Raw genomic sequence first — 12,801 nt, forward strand, 5'->3', positions numbered from 1 at the left:
CTAGCCAGTCACCTCCCAGCCCTGGCTTATTCCAACCCTTCTCAATCCACCCAAGTCTCCTTATGACACGTACCAAAGCCACAGGCTAGGGTCACTCGGACAAGACCTGCATCCTACCTTTGATGCCTGGCAGGTCAATGCTGGCGTGCTCGTGGATACCAATTCCATTCCGGATGATGCGCAGGGAACCTTCCTTGAAAGCTCCAGAGCAAGTGACCAGCTGCAAGGAGAGAAAGGGTGTCTCGTGTCCACCCCCAGAGACCGAGGCCACTGTCTCACTGTCCTCGGAAGTAAATAAGCTGGGCCTGAGTCCGAGTACCCTTCTTGGGACGCTAGGTGTGAGGGTGTAGGTTGAGCAGGTGCTCGGTCCAAATTACTGGGCGGACAGGTCACCCTGGTCCAGGAAGCAGAGAGCTCAACCACGGACGCCACAGGAGGTACAGCCAGACACACCTGCCAACTACTTGTTATGTGACGTCAGATGAGCTTTCTTAGCTGCCTCACTTCTGTCTACCAAGGCACTTATGTGATTACAGATAACGTACATCAAGTGTCTGGCAGACCGAGATAGGCACCCCTAGAGGGCTGTTATCCCTGTGTCACTGAGATGATGAGCATGGGCCTGGAAAGTTATCTCCAGGACACACACTCCATCATTCCGGAGCTGCAGACCTGGGAGCATTAAGTGGGTGCCCCAGCTAACCATTTGGGGGGTGAATGGCTTACCTGTCCCTGCCCTTGCCTCTCCAGGTCCACCACACACATGTCCACGATGGGTCCCAGATTGGTAAAAGTCTCCATAGCCACGACGTAGGAGCCTTGTTCATTGCTGTCAACATTGAGCTAAAGAGAACAATGCATTGATGTAGTCCTGGAGTGTGCCTGTCACACCTACCCCGGAGAGCGGGCTATCAGGTGGTGCAGTGGATAGAGCATGAGGTCCCAAGCTCAACCCCTGGCAGTGTGTGTGCCAGAGTAATGCTCTGGTTCTCCTTCTCTCTCTCCTCCTATCTGTCTCAATAATAATAATAAATAATAGACACATAGATAAAATAAAAGCTGGTTATCATCCAAAAAAGAAGCTCTGCTATACTAGAAATACTTTTTGTGCTTCTAGAAGGGTACTTATTAACTATTAATATGACTGCCTGTGGTCCAGGAGGTGGTGCAGTGGATAAAGCATTGGCTTCTCAAGCATGAGGTCCTGAGTTCAATCCCCACCAGCACATGTACCAGAGTGATGCCTGGTTCTTTCTTTCTCTCCTCTCATCCCTCTCATTAATAAATAACATTTTTAAAACATTTTTAAAAAATACAAAAGGAGTATGGCTGTTCTAGAAGTAACCTGCTGTCCAGTCAGATTTACAATCTGGAGTATCACAAATGCATTTCAAGGGAACAAATGTGAAGTATGCAGTGTTCTTAAGAAGGTGGACATTTCGTGTTCTAGGAGGAGCTGGTACAACAGATTATGACTTATACTAGAAGGCAGGAGCTGGGCCTTGTTCAACATCGTACCCACACCACTGATCACCTCATCGAACCCATTTGCTCATGCTTTGAGGAGAAATAGCTAGTCAGGGCAAAAGGGAAGTCAACTAAGCAGAAAGCTGGGCAGTAGAAATATGGTTCTCAGAAGCAACCTACAGCACAGCTATATATACAAGATACTGGGTACTGTACAGCAAACCCTAACAAAAGGACTTTTCAAAGTTAACCCAATTACCAAATAATGTGATGATAACATTAACTATCGATTGTCTTTTGGAACCCTAAGACAGCAGGAACCTCACATCTCCACTATAGAGCCTCTACTTCCCCCAGACCTGGAACCCTTGGATAGGGGCCCACTTTCCCGTATACCTCTCCCAATCCATACCAAATAATATTGCATCTGCCAATCACAACCTAAACAACGCAACGATTGCCACCTCAACATGCTTCACTTCAGACTGCCTCCAAAGACTTCACATGTGGAATGACAACCCTTCAGCTTCATTACTCGGGTGAGACCTTTCCTTTCATAGTATACTCTAATTCCATCCCAGGTGGTTCACTTTCTAACAAAGTCCCAAAATCTAGATATAGACCAGTTTCTGTGAGAGACAGCATATGTTCACACGTATCCATAAACTACTGCAAAATATATACCTGAAAGCAGAAGTACACTAGAGTTTGCAGTGAGTACCCCCCTAACACTTCCTCTCCACTATTCCAAGCTTTGGGTCCATGATTGCTCAACAATTTGTTTGGCTTTGTATGTTAACTCTCTTTTCAGCCACCAGGTTCCAGATGTCATCAGGACATCCCTGGACTGAAGACCCCACCAATGTGTCCTGGAGCTCCGCTTCCCCAGAGACCCACCCTAATAGGAAAAGAGAGAGGCAGACTGGGAGTATGGACCGACCAGTCAACGCCCATGTTCAGCGGGGAAGCAATTACAGAAGCCAGACCTTCCACCTTCTGCAACCCACAAAGACCCTGGGTCCATGCTCCCAGAGGGATAGAGAGTGGGAAAGCTATCAGGGGAGGGGGTAGGATATGGAGATTGGGTGGTGGGAATTATGTGGAGTTGTACCCCTCCTACCCTATGGTTTTGTTAATTTATCCTTTCTTAAATAAAAAAAAGAAATATGGTTCTAACAGACACACAACCCCACAGAAAGTTGACATGGAGGAGACTGGGAAAAGACCCAGAAATAAGAAAATGCTTCCTCACCTTCACAAGCTGGGAGTCGCCAAGGCGAGAGCCCACAAACACAACACCGTTGTCGAGGTATGTCAGGCACTCGGCTATAGAGGTCTACAGGAAAGCCAGTGGGAACAAAGAGGTCAGGATGGATTCTATGCCGCCCCCTCCACTCCTCTGAGCAAAACTCCTAATTACAGCTATGATTCATGATAGAACCTACGGCCATTTTAATTCCCACAGTTCCAGTCTCCTTGACATAATCAGAAACCTCTGAAATTCACAGCACGATTCCTTAAATTTGGGGGAACTGTTTCCCAGAATCGAATCGTTAACTCTAGACTGTCTCCTCTTGGTTTCTCTTGCTTTTTATGGCTCAGACAGCGTCTGGCTGCTGCTCCTTAAATACTCAACGCCCCCAGCAGGAGCTAACAAATGGTTCCATTTGGCATTGTCCCTCCCACTCCTGACGGCAGCGCTGTGCCTAAGTGTATCTGGGGTGTGGAGAAGGCAGCGGGGCAGAACAAGCCCTACCTCGCCGAGGAGCTCCACGCGGAGATCCTTGAGGGTCACGGTGCCGTCCATCTGCTCCTCCTTCTCCAAGAGCAGCATGAAGAGCCGCCCCTCCATGTCGCCCAGCAGGTAGCGGGAGCCATTGGGGTCCACGCGGTTGTGACACACGATTGTGCTTTGCTGTCGGCAGGGAGGACGCAGCCATTAGATCAAGCATCTTCCAAAAAGTACAGAGCAAATGCCAGCAAGTCCTCGCTCCCTCTATTAAGCCAGGCCGCTTCACCCGCAAAGAAGCATTCAACTGATATTACAGATGGGAGCATTTTTATCCTAAAGGGAATTTTCTGAGGAATTTCAATATACCTGGAAAGTGCAGGCATGTATTGTTCTACAGGGAAGGAGGAAACAGATGTAGCTCCCTAGTGTACTCTGAAAGCTATCACGGGAAAGGTTCTCTAGCCTCAAGGAAAAATAAAAATTTTAATTAAGCTTTTCAATTAGGATTTTAAACTTTCTCTTTAATTTAAAAAAAATATTTTATTTTGGACAGGGGTAGACAGCATAATGGTTATGCAAAGAGACTCTCATGCCTGAGGCTCCAAAGTTCCCGGTTCAATCTCCCCGCACCATCACAAGCCTGAGCTGAGCAGTGCTCTGGTGTTTAAAAAAAAAAAAAAAAAAAAAAAAAAAACTGTTTTGGATAAAGAAATTGAGAGGTAAAGGGGGAAGTAGAGAGGGAGAGGGAGGAGGGGAAAAGGGAGGGGGAGGGGGAAGGGAGGGGGGAGACAGACAGACAGATACACCTGCAGCACTGCTTCACCACTCGTGAAACTTCCCTCCCTTGTAGGTGGGGACTGGAGGCTTGAGCATTGTAACCACTGTGCTCCACCATGTGTGCCAACCACTTGCTCCCTGATTTCTAATTAAAAACAAAAACTTTATTTAATTTGACAGAACAGAGAGAAATGAGAGGGAAGGTAGAGACAGAAAGACTGAGACACCTGCAGCACTGCTTCACTTGTGAAGCTTCCTCCCGCATGTGAGGACTGGGGGCTTAAACCTGGGTCCTTGTGCGTGCTTATACACACACACACTCAGGTCCTTGTGCGTGCTTATACACACACACACTCAGGTCCTTGTGCGTGCTTATACACACACACACTCAGGTCCTTGTGCGTGCTCATACACACACACACTCAGGTCCTTGTGCGTGCTTATACACACACACACTCAGGTCCTTGTGCATGCTTATACACACACACACTCAGGTCCTTGTGCGTGCTTATACACACACTTACCCAGGCCACCACATGGCCCCAATTTTTTTTTAATTTATTTCCTTTTTGTTGCCCTTGTTTCCATTGTTGTTGTAGTTATTATTGTTGTTGATGTCATTGTTGGATAGGACAGAGAGAAATGGAGAGAAGAGGGGAAGACAGAGAGGGGAAGAGAAAGACAGACACCTGTAGACCTGCTTCACCGCCTGGGAAGCGACTCCCCTGCAGGTGGGGAGCCGGGGGCTCGAACCAGCATCCTTACACCGATCCTTGCGCTTCGCGCCACCTGTGCTTAACCCACTGCACCACCGCCCGACTCCTAATGGCCCCAATTTTTAACTTTTTTTTTTTTTTTAGATTTTTATTGCCTAAGGACAGCCAGAAATCAAGAGAGAAGGGGGTGATAGAGAGGGAGAGACAGAGAGACACTTGCAGCACTGCTTCACCACTTGCAAAGCTTACCCCCCTACAGGTGGGGGGCCAGGGGCTTGAACCAGCATTCTCGCGCATTGTAATACATGCACTCAACCAGGTGCACCACCACCCCGCCACTGATTTTTAACTTTTTAAGCTTAGAAATTTTTACATCTAACTTTTTGAATCTACAGAGTCTATCGTGTTAGTTTACATGACCTGAGTCTAAAATATCAAGACAGTAAAATCTGCAAAAATTTTCTTAAAAGTTACCCCAGGGGCCAGGAGGCAGCACACCTCGTTAAGCCCACACATGACAGTGTGCAAGGACCCAGGTTCAAGCCCCTGGTCCCCCACCTGCAGAAGGAAAGCTTCACAAGTGGTGAAGCAGGGCTGCGGGGGTCTGACTCTGTCCCTGTCTCTCCTCCCTTCTCAGTTTCTCTGCCCCTATTCAATAATCACTAACTAAATAAAAATTTTAAAAAGCTGCCCCAGAAAAAGTCGAGGTGTGTATTCACACAGTGGAATACTACTCAGCTAGTAAAAATGATTTTCCTTCCTTTATCTCATCTTGGATGGCGCTTAAAGGAATCATGGTAAGTGAGATAAGTCTGAGAGAGAAGGGTGAATACGGGCTGATATTACTCACAGACAGAAATTGAAAAATACTACCATGACGCCAACCTGCCTTCCTGGGCAGACAACCTTACCAGTGTGTCCTGGAACTCCCCCTCAACAATGCCCCACCCCACTAGGGAAAGGTAGAGAAAAGCTGGCAGTATGGATTGACCTGTCAACACCCATGTCCAGTGGAGAAGCAATTACAGAAGCCAGAGGTCCCACCTTCTGCATCCCAGAGCGATGTTTGGTCCATGCTCCCAAAGGGATAAAGACTAGAGATCCTTCAGTGGAGAGGAGGGTATATGGAATTCTGGTGGTGGGAATTGTATGAATTGCACCCCTCTTAACCCAAAATCTTGTCGACCATTATTAAATCACTAATAAGTTGAAAAATAAAACACAAAGCAGAACTTGGACTGGGTTTGGTATATTGCACCAAAGTAAAAGACTCTGGGGTGGGGGGAGGGAGGGTTCCAGTCTCGGTACATGATGGCAGGAGGACCTAGAGGGTCAGGCTGAACTGTTATGTGAAAAGCTGAATAATCTTGCATATGTACAAACTACTGTATTTTAGTGTTGTTTGTAAACCATTAATACCCCCAATAAAGAAAAAAAAAAAAAGCTTCCCCAGTCAGGTGGGGGAAACAGCATAATGATTCTGCAAAAGACTTTCATGCCTAAGGCTCCAGAAGTCCCAAGTTCGACCGCTAGCATCACTGTAAATCAGAGCAGAAAGAGCTGAGCAGTACTCTAGTAAGAGGGAGAGACCACCTAGTCAATGGAGAGGGTAAATATATTTCAATACGTATTTCTCTTATTTAGTCAGCAAGCTCTCTGTGAGCAAAACCAGTGCAATCTGTGGCCCCTTATAGTCAAGAGTACCATGTGTGTGTGTGTGTGTGTGTGTGTGTGTGTGTGTGTGTGCGCACGCGCACGCGCGTGTGTACCGTGTGACTGAGGTCTATTAGTCTCTGTTAGGTCTGTTAGGGAGGGAGGAACAGACACTAACAAGGGACAAGTGCAAAGGCAGGAGGACGCTGCTCACCTTGATGATAGGAGGGGCGATGGCCAGGTACTTGTCCCCATTGTGGTAGGTGATGGACTCCTGCCCGATGATGATGGCCCCTCCAAAGGGCTCCGGGACTGCAGGAGAAGGCAGCAGCATTAGAAGGCTCCGCAGCTGAGACCTTCCAGACACCAAGGCGCCCAAGGTAGAAGCAGATGCTTAAGAGAGTTTATCTTTTCTGTCATCACTGGGGCTTTAGCATCCCAGGCTGCCTTCTGCCTTTTTCAGATAATAAGACAGACACAGAAGGAAAGATACCATAGAACCAAAGCTTCCTTCAGGGCATTGGGGGGCCAGGATCGAATCCAGGTCACATCCATGACAGAACCAGTGTGCTGTCCAAGTAAACTATCTTGCCACCTTCCTTTTTTTTTTTTTTTTTTAATCCAAGCACTGCTCAGCTCTGGCTTGTGGTGTGGGGGATTGAACCTGGGACTTTGGAGCCTCAGGCACAGAGTATCTTTGCATAACCATTATGCTATCTACCCCACCCATTTTTATTTTATTCAAATTCCAGGGAATATGATGGCCTTTTTCTGAGATGCCTGTCTTAGAAATTCTCATTCTCGGGAATCAGGCGGTAGCACAGTGAGTTAAGGGCGTGTGGCGTAAGGATCCCGGTTCGAGCCCCCGGCTCCCCACCTGCAGGGGTGTCGCTTCACAGGCGGTAAAGCTGGTCTGCAGGTGTCTGTCTTTCTCTCCCCCTCTCTGTCTTCCCCTCCTCTCGATTTCTCTCTGTCCTATCCAACAACGACATCAATAATAACTACAACAATAAAACAAGGGCAACAAAAGGGAATAAATAAATAAAAATAAATATTAAAAAAAAAAGAAATTCTCATTCTCGAATTAGAAAGTGCCCATTCTCAAATGCAGTGGTATTCTCACTGCCACTCTGTGTTCGTGAGTTCCAAGAGACATGAAATCTTCATTTCCACAGGCATTTGTCCCATTTCTCTTCTAAGTCTCTGATCCTTTCTAACAAAAAGCTTTTCTATTCCCCCCCCCTTATTTTTTTTAAATATTTAATTATCTATTCCCTTTTGTTGCCCTTGTTGTTTTATGGTTGTAGTTATTCTTGTTGTCGTTGTTGGATAGGACGGAGAGAAATGGAGAGAGGAGGGGAAGACAGACACCTGCAGACCTGCTTCACCACTTGTGAAGGGATTCCCCTGCAAGTAGGGAGCCATGGGCTTGAACCGGGATCCTTATGGCAGTCCTTGCGCTTAACCCACTATGCTACCGCCTGAATCCCTCCCTTCTTTATTCCTTTTTCAAATGTCCTCCAGTACCCCAGCTACCATTTAGAAGAGGTTAATTCACACCTCTGCTAGGTGAACCACATTCAGTGGTGAGAAGAACTCAGAGTAAGGAGAGAGGGGCCTGAATTCTAGTCGGGCTTTGGCAATGAGATACAGGGAGGCCCAAGCCCCCCAGGCCCAGTTCTTCATTTATGGGACAAAGGGATCAGGTTAGAGAAGCTCTATTAGCACCTTCAAATTTTGTCTTTCAGTATTCAGCTCAACAAGAAAATACTAAGACAGTGGTTTCGGAGGTGGAGCAGAGGGTAGATAAAGCACTGGATTCTCAGCAATGAGGTCCTGAGGAGTTCAGTCCCCAGCAACACATGTACCAGAGTGATGTCTAGTTCTCTCCTATCTTTCTCATGAATAAATAAATTCTTTAAAAAGAAGAGGAAGGGGAAGAAGAAGTGGTGGTGGTGGTGGTGGTCCGGGAGGTGGTACAGTGGGTAAGGCATGAGATCCTGAGTTCGATCCCAGGGCCGCACATGTACCAAACTGATATCTAGCTCTTCCCCTCTCTCCTCCTACCTCTCTAATAAATAATAAATAAATAAATCTTGAAAAGAATGAGGGGCTGGGTGGTGGTACACCTGGTTGAGCACACATGATACAATGCACAAGGACCTGGGTTCAATCCCCCAGTCCCCACCTGCAGGGGGAAAGCTTCACAAGTGGTGAAGCAGTGCTACAGGTGTCTCTCTCTGTCTCTCACCCTCTCTATCCCTCCCTTCCCTCTCGATTTCTGACTGTCTCTAACCAATTAATGAATAAAGATAATTTAAAAATTAAAAAAAAAAAAAAAAAAGAATGAGACTATTTCCATGGGCCACTCAGCAGAACAATCTCAGTGTTTTAGTTAACTCCTCCACCCCACCCCCAAAAAAGCAAAACTACTTTGGGGAGGATAAGAAAACCAATCCCAAAGTCAGAAATGAAAAAGTGCACAAGAAGCAGACAGAAGGTGGAGTTGAACGCCAGGCGTTTCCCAGACTTGAGTGCTGAAATGAAGGAGCAGAAAAAGCAAGTTGGGAGCAAGGGAGGACAGGGAGACGGCGCAGACGCGGGGCATGAGGCCGATGTCCCCCAAGCCCCAAGCCCACCTGCGATCACCATAGATGCTTCAGCTTCTACATTTTCCTGCTTCCAAGGGCCCTTGTTGAACTCCTTCTCCCGCAGAGACACCTCGTAGGTCTTCACGTGCCGTCCCTGGGGGTCCTGCACAAGAAAAGTTGGGAGGGTCAACCTGAAGCCAGAGTGGGGTCTTGAAAGGAGGCCAGCGGCACCCCAAATCTGCCAGGACAGCCTTCCCAGGCTTGTCTGCCAGCAGCTGAGCCTGTGACTATCTGGGAAGACTGTGACTTCTAACAATTCCAACAAGGAAGAGGGAAACAGTGTAATGGTTCTGCAAGAGACTTTTATGCCGGAGGTTTTACAGTCCTGGGTTCAATCCCCAGCACCACTGTAAGCCAGAACTGAACAATGCTCTGGTCTCTTTTTCACACTTTACCTCATTAAAAAATACACACACAGGGGCCAGATGGTGGCACACCTGGTAGAGTGCACGTGTTACAGTGCACAAGGACCCGGGTTTGAGACCCCGGTCCCCACCTGCAGGAGGAAAGCTTCACAAGTGGTACAGCAGGGCTGCAGGTGTCTCTCTCCCTATCTCGCCTTTCCTCTCAATTTCTGGCTGTTTCTATCCAATAAACAAGTAAGGATAATTAATTTTTTTAAATACACATATATTTTTAAGAACTGAAGAAAAAAAAAACCTTAACAGTATGAAAACTGGAGTTCTCTGCAGTAAGCACTGTAAGAGACACAATGTGCTCATGTGTAAGCCTGTGAGAACAGATACAGCATACCCACAAGCAAGTTTCCTTATGCACACAAGCGTACACACACACACACACACACACACACCCCATATATTCCTGGGCATCAAAGCATTTACACACACCATATATTCCTGGGCATCAAAGCATTTACACACACCATATATTCCTGGGCATCAAAGCATTTACACAAGAGGTAGAAAGAAGAAAAAGGAGAAAAAAAAAAAAAAAAAACAAGAAGCTAAATACATCATCTGCAAGATTCAAAAAGTTGTTTGCTGTAATTCTTAAAAAGCACTCTGGTAGAAGGCCAGGAAGAACAGAACACAGTGATCCCCTATTGAGGTAGGACACGGGAGACAGCACAATGCTGTGCCAAAAGGTGCTCATACCTGAGGCTCCCAGGTTCAGTGTCAGAGCTGAGCAGCATTCTGGTTAAGAAAAAAAAAAAAAAACAGGGGAGCCGGGCGGTAGCGCAGCAGGTTAAGCGCAGGTGGTGCAAAGTGCAAGGACCAGCCTAAGGATCCCAGTTGGAGCCCCCGGCTCCCCACCTGCAAGGGAGTCGCTTCACAGGTGGTGAGGCAGGTCTGCAGGTGTCTGTATCTCTCCCCCTCTGTCTTGCCCTCCTCTCTCCATTTCTCTGTCCTATCCAACAACAACATCAATAACAACAACAGTAACCACAGCAACAATTAAAAAAAAAAAAGGGGGTAGAGAGTAGATAGCATAATGGTTAGGCAAACACTCTCATGCCTGAGGCTCCAAAGTCCCAGGTTCAATCCCCTGCACCACCATAAGCCAGAGCTGAACAGTGCTCTGGTGAAAGAAAGAAAGAAAGAAAGAAAGAAAGAAAGAAAGAAAGAAAGAAAGAAAGAAAGAAAGAAAGAAAGAAAGAAGAAAGAAAGAAAGAGAGAAAGGAAAGTAATGGGGCCAGACAGGTAGCACAGCAGGTTAAGCACACATGGCACCAAAGCATAAGGATCCCAGCTTGAGCCCCCGGCTCCCCACCTACAGGGGAGTCGCTTCACAGGCAGTGAAGCAGGTCTGCAGGTGTCTGTCTTTCTCTTCCCCTCCTCTCTCCACTTCTGTCCTATACAGCAATAACAACAATGATAAACAAGGACAACCAAAAGGGAAACGAGAGCCTCCAGGAGCAGTGGATTCGTAGTGCAGGCACCGAGCCCCAGCAATAACCCTGGAGGCAAAAAAAAAAAAAAAAAGAAAAGAAAAGAAAAGAAAGAAAGAAAGAAAGAAAGAAAGAAAGAAAACAAGGCATCAGTTCTACCATCATCAACACTGTCTTCCTCTCCTATTTGTGAATTATGACTCAAGTCAGCTCTGGGGCTGCCGAATCACCTTTAAGAACCTGAAAGAGGGGCTGGAAAAGACAGCCTAGTGATTCCACAAAAGACTCTCCTGCCTGAGACTCTAATGGCCCAAGTTCAATTCTTAGTACCGCCATATGCCAGAGCTTGAGCAGTGCTTTGGTTCCCTCTCTCCCACTGAAATAGTTAGGAAAAAAAAAAATCTGATAAGTATAAGTCATAGGACATATACCCAGCAATAATGTATATAGTGGGCAGGGGTAGATAGCATAATGGCTATGCAAAGAGACTCTCATCTCTCATGCCTGAGACTCCAAAGTCCCAGGGCCAATCTCCAACCACCATAAGCCAAAACTGATTTGTGCTCTGGTGTATAAAAAAACGACACTGGGAGAAAAAAAATGAATGGAACCGGAGAAGATTATGCTTAAGTGCAGTAAGTAAGGAGGTAAAGGACAAGTACAGAATGGTTTCACTCGTAGAATATAGAGAACTGAACACACAAATGTGGGGGGGGCAACACTCATATCTAAGACCATGGAAAACTATAGTGGTTATCCACAGACAGGATGGGGATGGGGACATAGACCCTTAGAGACAGGAGGACCCCGCTTCACACAAAGAAGGAAATTAATACTAGGGAGGTGAAATAAATTTTGGCCTGGTGGGGGGGGGGGGAAGAGACAGGGGCAAAAGTCTATTTTAATCGATAATCAAAAGTTTCTTTTTTTATATCTATAGATATTTATTTTGTTTATTTATCCCCTTTTGTTGCTCTTATTGTTTTATTGCTGTAGCTATTGTTATTGATGTCATTGTTGTTGGATAGGACAGACAGAAACGGAAAGAGGGGGGGAAGACAGAGAGGGGGAGAGAAAGATAGACACCTGCAGACCTGCTTCACCGCCTGTGAAGCGACTCCCCTGCAGGTGGGGAGCCAGGGGCTCGAACTGGGATCCTTACGCCAGTCCTTGCGCTTTGCACCACCTGTGCTTAACCCGCTGCGCTACCGCCTGACTCCCAATCAAAAGTTTCTTTCAGTAATTAGTGGTAAGATTCAATCTCATGAAAGGTTCGAGTTTCACCCAAGACAGAAATTGAGACTTGAAGGAGATCATTCACTCCTGGCAGCCCAACAGTATTCACAGCAGTGTTTCTGTCAGAGACAGTTGCCAAGACTCACCTCAAGAAATACTAAGGGTTTTTCAAATTTTATTTTATTATAGTCTATTAGTATACTATAACCAAGATCAACAAAATCTCCTAGTATAAGTCATGCTACTCCAATGAATTTTATTCCAACCAGCTGAGAACTTCCACTAAGAACTACACAGAAGCCTGGGGATTCAACAACCTGTTAAGAACAGAGCAAGTGGGCCAGGCTGTAGCACAGCGGGTTAAGCACTCATAGTGCGAAACTCAGGGACCAGCATAAGGATCCTGGTTCGAGCCCCTGGCTCCCCACCTGCAGGGAGGGTCGCTTCACAAGCGGTGAAGCAAGTCTGCAGGTATCTATCATTCTCTCCCCATCTCTGTCTTCCCCTCCTCTCTCCATTTCTCTCTGTCCTATCCAGAAACAACAACAACAATAATAACCACAACAATGATAAAAATAACAAGGGCAACAGAAAAGGGAAATAAATAAATAGTAAAAAAAAAAAAAACCCACAGAGCATACGTGCCTGAGGCCCCAAAGGCTCAGGTTTAGTCCCTGGTATCTATCACATATGCTAGAGCTGAGCAGTCTCTCTCTCTGG

The 12,801-nt window shown here is 46.5% G+C and overlaps 1 protein-coding gene across 1 annotated transcript in view; it reads right to left on the bottom strand.

Annotated features, from left to right (window-relative positions):
- DDB1 (damage specific DNA binding protein 1) overlaps positions 1-12,801 on the bottom strand; it is a 37,251-nt gene that overhangs the window by 18,454 nt on the left and 5,996 nt on the right. The window contains exons 5-10 of the mRNA XM_060176290.1: positions 8,985-9,099; positions 6,560-6,657; positions 3,224-3,382; positions 2,720-2,803; positions 727-843; positions 118-220 (exon numbers count right to left, since the gene is read on the bottom strand). Of these exons, the coding sequence (XP_060032273.1) occupies positions 118-220; positions 727-843; positions 2,720-2,803; positions 3,224-3,382; positions 6,560-6,657; positions 8,985-9,099 (676 nt within the window). The remainder of the gene's footprint in view (positions 1-117; positions 221-726; positions 844-2,719; positions 2,804-3,223; positions 3,383-6,559; positions 6,658-8,984; positions 9,100-12,801) is intronic.

This window comes from Erinaceus europaeus, chromosome 17, assembly GCF_950295315.1.
Source record: "Erinaceus europaeus chromosome 17, mEriEur2.1, whole genome shotgun sequence".
Classification (NCBI taxonomy): domain Eukaryota; kingdom Metazoa; phylum Chordata; class Mammalia; order Eulipotyphla; family Erinaceidae; genus Erinaceus; species Erinaceus europaeus.